Below are 12,760 nucleotides of genomic sequence, written 5' to 3'. Positions count from 1 at the left end.
AAATTTGCGCAGTGGTCTTGGCGCACTGAGCAGACTGAGCAGACTGAGCAACTCCTAATTGGTTGCACGGGGGCTGGTGGGTCTTTCCATCCTGGCCCAATGATTGGCTGAGGTGCCCAGCACCTCGGGTACCACCCAGTGGTTCCTGTACAGGGGTATTACGCTTGGGGCGTAACACGCTCATTAACCACACACCCTGCAAGCGAGTCCGAAAACGGCAAAAGATTTCTCTCGACAGAACAATACATGAAGACTATCAACTTACACCCTTTCAAACAGAAAACAGGCCTTATCAACATTCTTTGAGGCCTATTAACTATATTTTAAGACATATTAAGTACTTTTCGAAGTCTATTAACTATTCTTCGAGGCATAGTTCAGTCCTTTCACAGTGCCAGCTTTCTTGTCCACAGCGTGTACAGGTATCTGGCGAGCAGTGGAATCATGCAGTCAGATTCCCTTGAGCAACACCAACAGTTGACACCTATCTATCTAAGTATTTTTCCGACTACCTACTAATATGCCCTCTCGCTACCTAACCATCAGACCCAACGAAAGCGTCAAAAGCCAAGACCATCACATCTTATATTCTACAGGTTGCTGACTCATATCTATTTTATACACCAGAAAGTCAAATGCTCGGCCAGCTGCTAGTCAGCTGCTAGTCAGGCGGTGGTGAGTGATGGTAAGGTGCCTAGTTGTCTAGCGCATCGAACCACTGGAAATTGAGGACAACCCTAACCCAGAGTTTTGCACATTTGAATGCAAAACACCAAGAGGTGGTGCAAGCACGCGCGTCCGCAAGCAAGATGTGCAGTTCTATGCATCGAACAAAAGCTCGGCAAGTCCAGGGAGGTTCGAAATATCTTTTGCACCCATTTAGTATCATCTGTAATCAACCAGCTGAATTTCCGGACATGGCGGATGTAAAGGCCTTGTTACCACAGTGGAACTGACCGTCCCCACCAATGACTCATGTCAGCTTCAAAATCTTGGCTCTTCTCTGGATCTTAATCACCAAGCAGGAAAAAGCATCGACTTATCAGACTCGAATCAACTCACAAGAAAAGCTCAGGAAATACACACCAAAAAAAACCCCCGAGCCGAATTCAGCCCAAGATGTCCGAAGCACATGCAATCCAGATCATCTCCAAAGCCGACTTCACCGCCCAATCACTCACCCCCGCCCCCTCGCCCTCGACCCCTTTGACAGCCCCATCCTCAGTCCGCATCCAGACCCGTCTGATCTCGCTCACAACAAACACTTTCACTTACGCCAAACTCGGCGGGAATCCCCTCCTAGCGTGGTGGAACGTCTGGCCTCTGCCGGCCACGGTCTCTCCCGACACCCACTGCCGAATCTCAGCATGGGGCTACTCTGAAGTAGTAGAGAGCACCGTCCCCTCCCTTCCCGTCGGAACAGAATTGTTCGGTTACCAGCCCATCGGCACCAGAGTTGAGGAGATCCAACTCATAGAGGGGAACGTCCCGGGTGACTACGACGTCGTCCTGCCCGACGACGGGTTGAGAAAGGGGCTCAACCCGATTTACAACCGTTACCACGTCTTTGGCGACGAGTCAAACGAGAGCAAAGGGTTGCGTGTGTTGTTTTATGCCCTCTGGCAAACGGGGTGGATGCTCAACCAGCATGTTTTCGCCTGGGAGGGTGGGTTCAAGCCCTCGCATCCGTTTGGTGCCGCTGGGGGAGATGGCTGGGATGCCAAAAAGGCGGATATCAAGGGGGCCGTGGTGATTTTGCTGGCGCCGTCTGGGAAAACTGGCTTGTCGTTTGCGCATGAGTTGAGGAAGGGCAGGCCGGAGGGCGAACAGCCTGAGAAGGTTATCGGTGTTGGGTCGGAGAAGTCAAAGGGGTTTAGCGAGAGCACGGGGCTGTTTGATGAGGTGCTTTTGTATGAGCAGGTTGAGGATATTGAGCGGATTGCGAAGAAGGGGCAGAAGATTGTGTTGGTCAATTTTGCTGCCCGGGGTCAAGCGGCTGATACCTGGGCGTCCGCTCTCGACGAGAAGTTTGGGGAAGATAATGTCACTGTTCTCTTGGTAGGAGCTGACCCCTCGGCTACTCGGCCCCCGGTATTATATGGGAAGGCCATGGATCCGGCCAGCAATGTCTACCAGGTCCACGCTGGGTTGATCCGGGAGAAGGGCATCGCAAACCTTGGATCGGCGGAGGCCTACTACAATGCGCAAAATGCTGCCTGGGGTCGGTTTGCCGGTGACGGGGCCATCCCGGCCATCGAGATCAAGTGGGAGAAGGGACTGGAGAAGTACAAGGCTGGGTGGCAAGCGCTGGCAGACGGTCATTATGGTCCTGAGACTGGCCTTGTGTTTGAGCTGTAGTATGGAAAATGGCGGAGATCCCCGTTGGTGGAAACAAAGGATCTCGCGCCAAGCTGTATGCGGGAATCGATTCTTGCTGAATCCAAGCAAGTGTGGGGGTAGATGAGAACAAAGAAAACTGTCACCTGGGCCAACAAAGACGACGCATGGCTAGAACATAATGACTTTATGAGACATGGCTTGAACCTTGAAACCCCATGCAATTGTTTGATGAGCTTCACAACATCGCATCCAAGTCGCCACAGAAGACACCCTTCACGCCTCTCCTGTTATTGGCGGCGGAGATGACGGCGCAAGATGTACACCTTCAACCACCCCTCTCTCTGGGTCCTTGGCATAACCACCGCCGCAACCGCGACACTAGCCCCGCAACACTACACCAGCTGGGAGGAAGTAATATGGGACTTTTCACTGGCCTCAGTCCCGGTTCTTGTCGGTCTTTGGCTCAAGCCTTCCCCCGGCACATTCGCAGCTGGAATGGTCTTGGCCTACTGGTTCACCTCCATATTCACAACCTCGTGGCTATTTCGGTACTACGTCTTTTCAGGCATTGTTTGGTCATGTTATTCTTCCTTTCACAAATACGAGTCCTTAACCTTGGAGGATGTCCCGCCAACCTTTGGGGGCTGGCTACAGCTCGTCTTCTGGAACTTCTTGGCAGGATGGAACAACATTCTGGAACCACCAAAGGTCAAGCAGGATGAGCTTCCCTATCGAGGCAGGCTGTTTGGTCTTCCACAAAGAGAGGGAGATAGGCCAAAGACGAGTAGATGGCTACCTGCAAGGCAGCTCAGCCAGAAAGGGCCACCCAGCGCGTTTTACAAGCTGAATGACATGGTAAAAAAGCTCCAGGCCAGATCATCCCGAGATTTGAGGGTCAAGATGTCTTTCTTGGAAGCCGGGATTCGTGGACTATTCAGGGACATCGGTGATAGAACGGCCGGGACGGTTAACACGAGAGACGAATGGGGGGGAGAGATCGCGCATATTCACGCAGCTGATGGGTCACTGCATGTCAACCTTCATCCCGAGGATGTTAGCACTGTTTTGCAGGCCGGTTGGGGGCAGCGGCATCCTCTTGCGGGAGGAAACGACTCAAAGATATTCAGGTTCTGGTTTCATGGCGTAATGGAAAAACGACTACCAGTGCCTGTTGGATGGACGTTGGTATACGCCCCGAGGACGTCTGAGGAGGAGGACGTGGTGGAGGAGATTATGATTGCAGCAATATGGTACGCGACGCAAGGAAATGTTTACGCCATTGGTGGTGATGAGGAACGTAGAGTACGGAGGTGGAATGCAAGGCCCGAGGAGTTCAAAAGAGAGGAGAGGTGGTGGGATTGGCTGTGGAGGCTTGTGCCAGCACCACCTGAGAGGGGTTGGAAATGCGAATGCTGCCGGAATTGTTCAAGAGGATGTGCGGGCAACAAGGTGGAAGCCCAGATAACGTCGCCGCAAAGATCCAAGGAGAAAGGAGAACAGAAAAAAGAGCCAGCGGCTGATCCAATGTCGCCCGACTCAGCTTCGAACCCAGATGCAGGGAGAAGTAGGTTGAATGTTCATTTTTCGGTACCAGAAACACTCCCCGTGATATCGGACCCCGGAATAGAGGGGCATAGGGCCAAAGGAAGGATGTATCCATTACCGGAGTCTCCAAAACCAGATGAGAACAAGACCAAGTCCGATCCTGGAAGAGCCACGATAGGCAGCAAAGGGTTAGAGGACAACTGGACTTGGAGCAGTGATGTTTTTTAACGACTGCATCCAATGGGACAACTGCATGTTCCCCCTGAAACCCCTATTTCCCATCACGTGACCTCTCTGTTGAATGTTCCCGCCCCCACTGTTGCTAGGCAGCACTGTGTGGTTGGCTCAAGCTAGCAGTTGCTGCCTGGTGTTGAGGTTCAGGAGAAGGTTGGCAATATGTTGTTGCAAAGAGACATAAAACACCTCCGGTCAATCTTACTACGAAACTCCGTACCTAGGTGCTCAGGCTTCTTAACACTCTCTCTCTTCACATCATCGAGACGAATACGACAGCCATGTCATCGCCATCCTACAAGCGAGTATGCCTCCTGCGTAACGAGGATGCGACTCGATGCTCCAAACTCGTCCTCAATTGGCTCAAAAATCCAGATGCAGCCCTTTTGGTGGAAGAGTTCATCGTCGACCCTCCCCAGAGATTTGGGCACTTCATGAACGGCGAGCCAGATCCTGCTCTGGATGATGGGGACCATGAACTGGTGGTCAAATACATCGAGAGCCTTGGGGTCAGTGACGATATGAAAACCAAAATCCTGGAAGGGGTCCCGAGAAAGAAAGACAAGGCGAAATCTGAGGTCAACACCCAGGATGATGAGCCCCCAGCGAAGCGCATCCGTTGGAACTCGGGATGGCCGGATATTCCTCACTACCATGAGGCCCTGGCCATTCTCGTTATCTCGCTTTGTCCCAACATCAAACGGCTCCGCTTCAACCCGGAGACCCTCATACTGGGCACCTTGCTGGACGAGTACCTCGTCCAAAACAACTACGGGGAAATCACCGAACCCACACTTCAGAGACTCGAAATTGTCCATGTGGAAGCCATTAATCACTGCCTTATTGATGGGTGCAATTACGACACTGTCAGATCCCTTGGCTTCTTTCGCTACTTTCATCGTCTGCCGTCAGTTTCTACCGTCAAAATCGAGGCTATCTCAGACTATCAGCCCGACAATACGTCCTTCCAGCCCAAGTCTTCTTCTACCATTTCGAAAATTACCATTGGCCACTCTGATATCTCCGGGGCCATTCTCAGCAGCATCATCCGCATCCCCCAGGCTCTCACTCACTTTTCCTTTTCCAATGCCGGGCTTTGGAACACCGATGGCGCGTATACATACGACGTGAAACCCAAGACCGTGAGCAAGTGTCTTCTGCAGCACAAGGACAGCCTGCAGGTTCTGGATTTGGACGCTCGACTCTATGATCCCTCGAAGTACGATAAGCACCGCCCGGCCTTGTTGGAGCACCAGAAGGATGAATACCCTGAGTACTATTATGGCAGATATGGAAGTAGTCAGAGTGACACTGGAAGAGGAAGAGGTCGCACTCCTCCGCCGGATGCAAAATATCTCGATTTGGATCGATCGTTCAGTGGGGAGAAGGAGGAAGACCTGCCTCTCTATGCGGTGGATTTGCCGGACACGTTTGACTACGAAGGCGGGTCGATTGGCTCCATGAAGGACTTTACCAAGTTGACAGACTTGAGCATTGTATGTATCATGCCCAGAGCTCTGCTGTTGATGTTGGATGACAGGCTTACTAACACGTCACACAGAGAATTGGAAATATACTTGGCTACGATGACACATGCAAGTACAAAGTCACGATCCGTACTCTCAAGCATCGACTTGTTGATCTTTTGCCGCCGAATCTGGAGAGTTTGAAGTTGTATGGCTACGAGAAGGGAAAGTTTGCTCAAGTTGATGCACATGTCGATGAGCTGCTGGCGCAAAAGGAAGAGAAGCTTCCCAATCTCAAGACCATCCATGGTCTTGATGAGTGCATACTTGGTGTAGCCGGGACATACCCGGCTGAGCTCGGCAACTCTGAGCTTTGGCAGAGGCCCTGTGAGGGTTTGAACTGGGTTGAAGTTGAAACGGATGATGACGAAGCAGATCCCTGATGGAGTGAATCTATCAAGCAAGGGCTGTGTTTACGCCGTTTCACGACTTGCATGCGTTTTGGATAATACAACAATCACATCATCATCTTGATACTGCGTACTTCACAGCAACATCAGAAGTTCTTGATTGTCTGACGCTCGCAAAGCGTGGAAATGTACATCATGGCGTTCGGACCGTCGTCCGCGTCATTCACTAGCCTTTCAGGAAGCAATGTAGAAAGTAAATACAAGCAATCGACACCACCCCATTGACTGGCCAGTCATTCACCCCATCCTCTGTGTGTCATGTCTTCGTCAAAGAAGATCACTCGAAGTTGTGGGTGCGAGTTATTTACTCGGCAGCCTCACCCTCCTCCTTGGGGCCCTTGCCCTTGCCCTTGGCCTTTCCCTTGCCCTTGGCGGGAGGCTTAGCGGGACCCTTCCCCTTCGCCTTTCCCTTTCCCTTGGCCTTTCCCTTGCCTTTAGCTTTGCCCTTGCCCTTAGCCTTGCCCTTAGCCTTGCCCTTACCCTTCTTTCCCTTGCCCTTCTTGCCCTTCTTGCCCTTGCCCTTGTCGGTTACGTCGGCGTCAACGTCAATGCCGGTCACCTCGGCGGCGTCGACATCGACAGCGGCGATGGGGAGTGCCTCAGGCTCGGCGTAGCGGGCCTCGATGTCGCCGTTGTAGGCGTCCTGGACGGGCACGGCGAGGGCCGCAACGTACGGGGCCGCAAAGATGGCCGTGATCAAGAACTTGGAAAGATGCATCTTGAAGTTGCTTGCTGGGGTGGAGCGTTAAGCTTGGTTGGTCTGACTGTTGAGAGGGTAAGACAGAGAGGCTTGTCCGAGGGTAATGAGGAAAGAGGAATTCAGGTTTGGCAGTGGAAAGGAATGGCTGTTATATACCTGAATCCCCTCCTCGAGCTTTCCTTTTCGCCTTCGATTATGTGAACTGCTTGCTGATTTGGTCATCTCAATACTCTTCGATCGGTACATCATCTTCGGGAATGTGGGGGGCCGCGTTCACGCGAGGTCTTGTCACGATCATGAGCATCAGTGATAGACGTAAGTCAATCTGGAAAAAGTCCACTCCGGGCATGGCAATGTGTAGTCCGCCCAGGGATTCTAGAACGCATACATGACGTGCTATAGCAAATGTCCCAATCGGCTCTGCTCCTAGAACGGCTGATCCCAGGGCAAGTGAGGAGAGGCTGTCCTAAGCGAGAGGGGACAAGAAGCGGCAATTGCTGGATGCGTTAAAGGTCTATGATATTATCAGAATATCGTGATATGACGATTATTACACGCAAAAACGCCTGTTTCTCAGCCGATTGGTGCGAGTAAGTTGAGACAATGATCGACAATTAAAACAAAGTTGATTGTGCAGGTTTGCTGGGTCGTGTCACACGGACTCGAAAACGAGAGAGGTGTACACCTTTTTCCCTCGACAAAGTCGACCTTTCCCCATCCAACACAAGCAGTTGTCACACACCACAACGGAATGCTCCCACTCGCTTCTCACTAGCCTCGGAGGATATCTAGGTAGTGTGTGTGACAGCGGTTCGTTAACTACCGAACGATCGCGATGCGGAGTGGTAACATCGTGACGATTGGTGACATCAAAGGGGGGCCATCCAACGCTCGAACGCCCTCGACCAGGACGCTGGGAAGCCTGGGAATCTGGGGAGCCATTGTGCCGTTTCCTGAATCTCGCGGATAAGCGCATGCGGCTAAACAGACCGCCTAATGATATAGCAGTGTCGGATGGCAACATTGCCATATTACCCATCTCATCACGTCTTGGATCAACAGTCTTCCAACAGGAGGGCTATATGCCGCCCGCAGAGCCGGACGTACGCAATGCTTGACGGCTCCATAGTGAACAATCCTCGTCCCGGCGGAGTTGGTAGTCGTGGGTCATCAGTTCCTGGAACCAGATGTCTTGGCGAAATGGTAGAACCACCAATCGGCTTTTCTCAGGGGAAGTAAACAATCAAGGCCCGTTTTTCTATTCTGCTAGAAGCCGACCACGGCGCATTCCTTCTCCAGCTGAGTTACTCCACCATCCTTACCAGACGCTGGCATCAACAAGGGGACATGTTGGTGGCAGTATTGAAGAATTGATTACACTGTCTTTGCCGGCCACATCCCGTTTCCCGATGACCAGAAGACCATTGATGGTTCATCCACAGGTGTGATAAAGAGATGAACCGCAAAAATTTCCGTAGATACGATAGGACGCGTCATCAAATTGACCCGAAACGGTCGATCGTGTTTGCAGTACCATCCCATCCGTCAGCCGCGCTGTAAACAAGACCGACTGATGGCGCGGCTCCAAGACACTTGGCAGATGATTCATTTCTTCCACATCAATCTTTCATCTACAAGAGTCTTTATAGAACCGCCCAAAGCATTCCCATAGCCGTAACAATTTGCAATGGCCCGCGGAACACGCAAGCACTCTATGGCTGCCAAAATTATGACGACTGTCCCTGGGCATTTCTCAGAAACGATCAAGCACTGTGCATCTCTCAAACACAACAGACTGCAGTCTCGGAGGATAACTAGCTCAAACCCACTCGAAAGGCAGCTGATAGGCCTTGAAAGTACCAAATAGCTCTATTACCTTACCTACGGTATTCCAACAGAGAATGGTGACACACCGTCACAGTCGGCGTATGACGGTGTAAAGCCACCTCATATGTGTATCTGGCAGTTGATGGAACCTTGAAGAGGGGAACGTACTGATCACTGTGCAAGAGACAGTCTTAGTGGAGGAAATAGACGAGTGTACATGCCTAGGTAGCCTCATCAAACAAGGCCAAGGTTGAAGTTGGGGCAGGAGGTTCCGCCGTTAGTGATGGCTCTTGTTTTCGTCTCTTGACGATGACTTTGGCAGAAATGTCCTCCTCTCCCAACTGCTCAACATCACCTACCTATGCTATATACCTTTGCATTGATTTCAGGGTTCATGATGTTCGCAGCCGCGCATTGTCCCAATGTAAGCGGTCATAAATAGTCACTGTGAAGAAACAGGTAGGTATTCAGTGCCAACAAGAAGTAATTTTTCTTTCTTTAATCATAGCCCTCATCCCCAGAAAAGTATTCCGCTCACATCACTGTCTTGAGCAAGGCGTTCCCCTATCATGTGATTTTGATCACTGCATCTATCAGTGAAGATGCTGAAAATTCCGAATCATTCCCGCATACCGATGACAACTCGGGATCCGATCTGAGACGTTGTTTCCAAGCTGGAAGTGCTGATAAGGTTGCTTGGGTTGATAAGAAAGCTGGGTCGCCTTATCAAGGTTTGATGCGGGGTTGGTGATACCGCACCTTTCTGCACCCACCTCCCATCCAATGGAAACCATGGTCATCGGACTTTTATGCCCTTCTCAGTTCACAAGTCCCTGGCCTGTCGTTGGTGGCCGGTATCTGCCCCTCATGAGGCGCAACTGCATCGGATCGGAACATCGGGCTGTCAACGACGGCGACCACTTCATGTTGACGTTGGTCGGGATGCGGGGGCTGGAGGTTGGACAAACGGCGTACCTAAGCTACAAAAACCGTCTGGAACCTCCTTGCTGGTAACGCCGTGCAACATCAAGCATCGTGGAAAGGTTGGCCAGAATGGCGCCAAATACTATTCTTTCTTTGTCAGCCACGGACCTTCCTGTCTGGATTGTTGTCGTCGGAGCGGCTGTTGCTGGTATTGTGCTGCTCGTAGCCTCCGTCAGACATGCCTCAAAGAGGACGACGGCATCACCGCCACACCTATTCATACTCACCTTCCCTCCTTCGCGACGACACATTCTCAGCAGCTTTTCCCAGTTTGAAAAGTTTTCCGTTGCTGATCAAGCCGAGATCTCACCACAAGTCTTGCAGAACCGAGCCTTGACCACTACCAGGAAACCTGATTTCTCTGTTGACAACTTTTACACCCCAACCGGCTTCTCAACCCAAGAAGTCCGCTCTTTGGTCGGCCGTTTTCCTGACTATGCGAGCTTGAGTGGAGTGCCACACCCGAGCCCAGTTTCGCCATCATGGGACATCAAGAGGGCAATCTTCAGGCCGTTTAGACCGTTCAGGTGGAATTATACACAGAACATGGGTCAGTTGCATGCCTGACCTTCCATGACTTGTCCCCCCATTCTCACTGTTTCTACTGCACAGCACTCATGAAATACAACCCCGATTTTTGGATCGAGCTGGAACAGAACTACCTTCCCACCATGGCCGCCCGGCAACAGCTGTTTGCTAAGCACCCCGACCGGATCTTCTTCCAGGGCCCCGGGGCCGACCTCGCCTGCCGTGAACTAATGGAGATGCTCATCCAATTCCTCTGCCGCCGATACCCTTGCCACTTTCACCTCTCCAACGACAACACACTCTTCCATAATCTCCTTCTCGAGACTGTCACCGACTTGACATCTACCCCACCACTGAAAGTCATCTTCCAGAACATCCCCGAAGACTACGCCATCATGCTCCGCAACGAGGAAGATGGTCTGTATTACCTCCGCGCGGCTAGCGTGTGCAGCAGCGTAGGGTGGCATATAGCCCAACACAAAGACCAGCCAATGAAGAAGATTCACACCCATGTGCCCGACGCCGATAAGATGCAGTTCTCCCTTGATCGGTGGTTTGCCAAATTACCAACAGATAAGCCAGTGATGAGAGCCTCATGGAGCATCGAGGACTGGCAAGCCATGTTTTCCTCGCCTGGCGTGGGCGCGTTTCAAGGGGAGAACGAAAAGAAGTGGAGCCGGAGTGCTTTTGCGGATCGACCGGCGGAGCTGACGGTCAAGGAGCTGAAGCTGAGGTGTGATGCCCAGACGCTGAGGAGGCTGCCGGTGAGCGGGGCGGTGGTGTTCAACTTCAAGGCTATATTCACTCCGCTGGAGGAGCTGAGGGACGAGCCGTTTGTGCCAGCGCTACTTCACAAGGTGTTGAGCGAAGGGAAGGAGAATTTGATTGACTACAAGTCAGATAGGAACGTCAAGAATGTGGCACTGGAAGCCTTGAAGGGGTGGGCTGATGAGCAGGTCAAGGAGGGAGTCGTGCCGGGAGATTGGGATGTGAGCACGCTGGAACAAAGTCCATTTTACCCTGGTTGGGAGGAGAAATGGAAGAGAAAGCAGGGGATTTTGTAACCAAACTATAGATTAAGTATGAAATTTGCTGTTCTAGCCGCCAAATTTGGTAGGGCAGGAACGCTATTTTCAGGTATCTAAATAATGCGGAGCGATTGGTCGTAGCCAAGTACTCGGTACCTTGCCCCCCTCCAAATTCATTAGTGGGCCTACGACTCCACCTCACTACGCCCTCCCATAAGCGCCATAGCTCCGGGCGGTAACCTAGCAGATCTACCTTCTAATTAGCGTCTCAGTCTTGGGGCGGTTAGTTCGAGAAAGTATTCAAGTCCGGAATCTAGTGTGACGGACCCCTATCCAAAGCCACTGAAAAGGATACTAGTCGAAGGCGCTTTCAGACAATCTTGGTTCAGTGCAGCTAAACAGTTGTGACGAACACCTATCCAGAACCTCTGAAAGGGAGACTGGTTAAAGGCACTTCTGAACAATCCTGGTTCGGTACAGCTAAACAGTGTACAACAAATGGCTTGTCTCGATCACAACAGTCTAGATACCAACGATTATAACTTAATTTATATACTGCGGAACTATCTATTTATACTAGCCAGTTCCTCCGTATATATAGACCTAGTGGTTTCCTGGATTATTGACTCTTGGCAATGATCCTACAGATGAGGCTACTCCCGTCCTGATTGGTTCTACAAACGATTGATTGTGCGTGTGCTCCGCACAACGGTCCGTCTTGCCTGTTGGCTTACCTGTGGCACTGGAGGATTAAGGTCTATGTATACGGAGGAACTGGCTGGTGTAGATAGATAGTTCCGCAGTATGTAATAGTTATAAGTTACAATCGTTGGTATCTAGACTGTTGTGATCGAGACAAGCCATTTATTATACACTGTTTAGCTATACCGAACTAGGATTGTTTAGAAGTGCCTCCGACCAGTATCCCTTTCAGAGGTTCTGGATAGGGGTTCGTCACAATTACCCGGGGAAAAAAAGGAATGGGAAATTTATTCAGTAGGTAAATATTCTAAACCTTCGGGCAAAAGGAGGTATGCTAGAAAGTAGAGGCGAGGGAGATAGACGAGGTATAGTATCATTAACGAAGAGAAACGAAGTAGGTTTTAAGGAGCTCAAAAAAAGAAAGAAGGTTCGAAGCCGGAGATTAAAGTCAAGTTTAAAAATTATAATAAATGAAATATACTATAAAAACTATGAAGGCCGAAAAAATTTCGATAAGTAATATAATAACGGGTATAATTAGGAGACGCTAAAGAAGATAAGGGTAAAGTATTTATTGTAGTGCAAATAAATATTGAAGCGCGGACGATAGTAAATAAGCGGGCTATAGACGAAAAAAATAGGGGAAAAGCGAAGTAAATAAGGAGGCGAGGGACCGAGCGAAAGGGGAATACGGGGGAGGAGAAAATGTCGAAAGTATATATAAGAGAGAGACGTCGGAGAGCAGGGGGCTCTATTTATGCGGCGGGCGCGGGGAGACTGTATGAGGACGCGAATCTGACGGCGCACTATACCTGGTCGTGAAGGCTGCCGTTTCCGGATATAGCGATAATATATTCTAGATTGCTAATTATAAAAAATAAAATATAAACGTTTTGTGAACCTGTTACTTCCCAAGGTACCTAGGTAGCTAAAGCA

General features: G+C 50.7%; 5 protein-coding genes across 5 annotated transcripts; 4 read left to right on the top strand and 1 right to left on the bottom strand.

Moving 5' to 3' along the window:
- Window positions 1-1,119: 1,119 nt before the first annotated feature.
- PODANS_7_850 (uncharacterized protein) lies at window positions 1,120-2,358 on the top strand (the record flags this gene model as incomplete). Its single annotated transcript, XM_001905433.1, has 1 exon — window positions 1,120-2,358. One exon carries the CDS (start codon window positions 1,120-1,122, stop codon window positions 2,356-2,358), a length of 1,239 nt encoding a protein of 412 aa, XP_001905468.1.
- A 297-nt stretch (window positions 2,359-2,655) lies between these two features.
- Window positions 2,656-4,113, top strand: PODANS_7_860 (uncharacterized protein; the record flags this gene model as incomplete). Its single annotated transcript, XM_001905432.1, has 1 exon — window positions 2,656-4,113. One exon carries the CDS (start codon window positions 2,656-2,658, stop codon window positions 4,111-4,113), a length of 1,458 nt encoding a protein of 485 aa, XP_001905467.1.
- A 287-nt stretch (window positions 4,114-4,400) lies between these two features.
- PODANS_7_870 (uncharacterized protein) lies at window positions 4,401-5,789 on the top strand (the record flags this gene model as incomplete). Its single annotated transcript, XM_001905431.1, has 1 exon — window positions 4,401-5,789. One exon carries the CDS (start codon window positions 4,401-4,403, stop codon window positions 5,787-5,789), a length of 1,389 nt encoding a protein of 462 aa, XP_001905466.1.
- A 570-nt stretch (window positions 5,790-6,359) lies between these two features.
- Window positions 6,360-6,773, bottom strand: PODANS_7_875 (uncharacterized protein; the record flags this gene model as incomplete). Its single annotated transcript, XM_001905430.1, has 1 exon — window positions 6,360-6,773. The coding sequence occupies one exon, from the start codon at window positions 6,771-6,773 to the stop codon at window positions 6,360-6,362; it is 414 nt and encodes a 137-aa protein (XP_001905465.1).
- A 2,862-nt stretch (window positions 6,774-9,635) lies between these two features.
- Window positions 9,636-11,158, top strand: PODANS_7_880 (uncharacterized protein; the record flags this gene model as incomplete). The annotated part of the gene is made up of 2 exons (XM_001905429.1): window positions 9,636-10,116; window positions 10,179-11,158. 2 exons carry the CDS (start codon window positions 9,636-9,638, stop codon window positions 11,156-11,158), a joined length of 1,461 nt encoding a protein of 486 aa, XP_001905464.1.
- Between the last annotated feature and the right edge of the window lie 1,602 nt (window positions 11,159-12,760).

This window comes from Podospora anserina, chromosome 7 (genome assembly GCF_000226545.1).
Source record: "Podospora anserina S mat+ genomic DNA chromosome 7, supercontig 3".
Lineage (NCBI taxonomy): Eukaryota > Fungi > Ascomycota > Sordariomycetes > Sordariales > Podosporaceae > Podospora > Podospora anserina.
The sequence above is the reverse complement of the archived record's forward strand: the minus strand, read 5'-3'. Positions and strand labels throughout refer to the sequence as shown.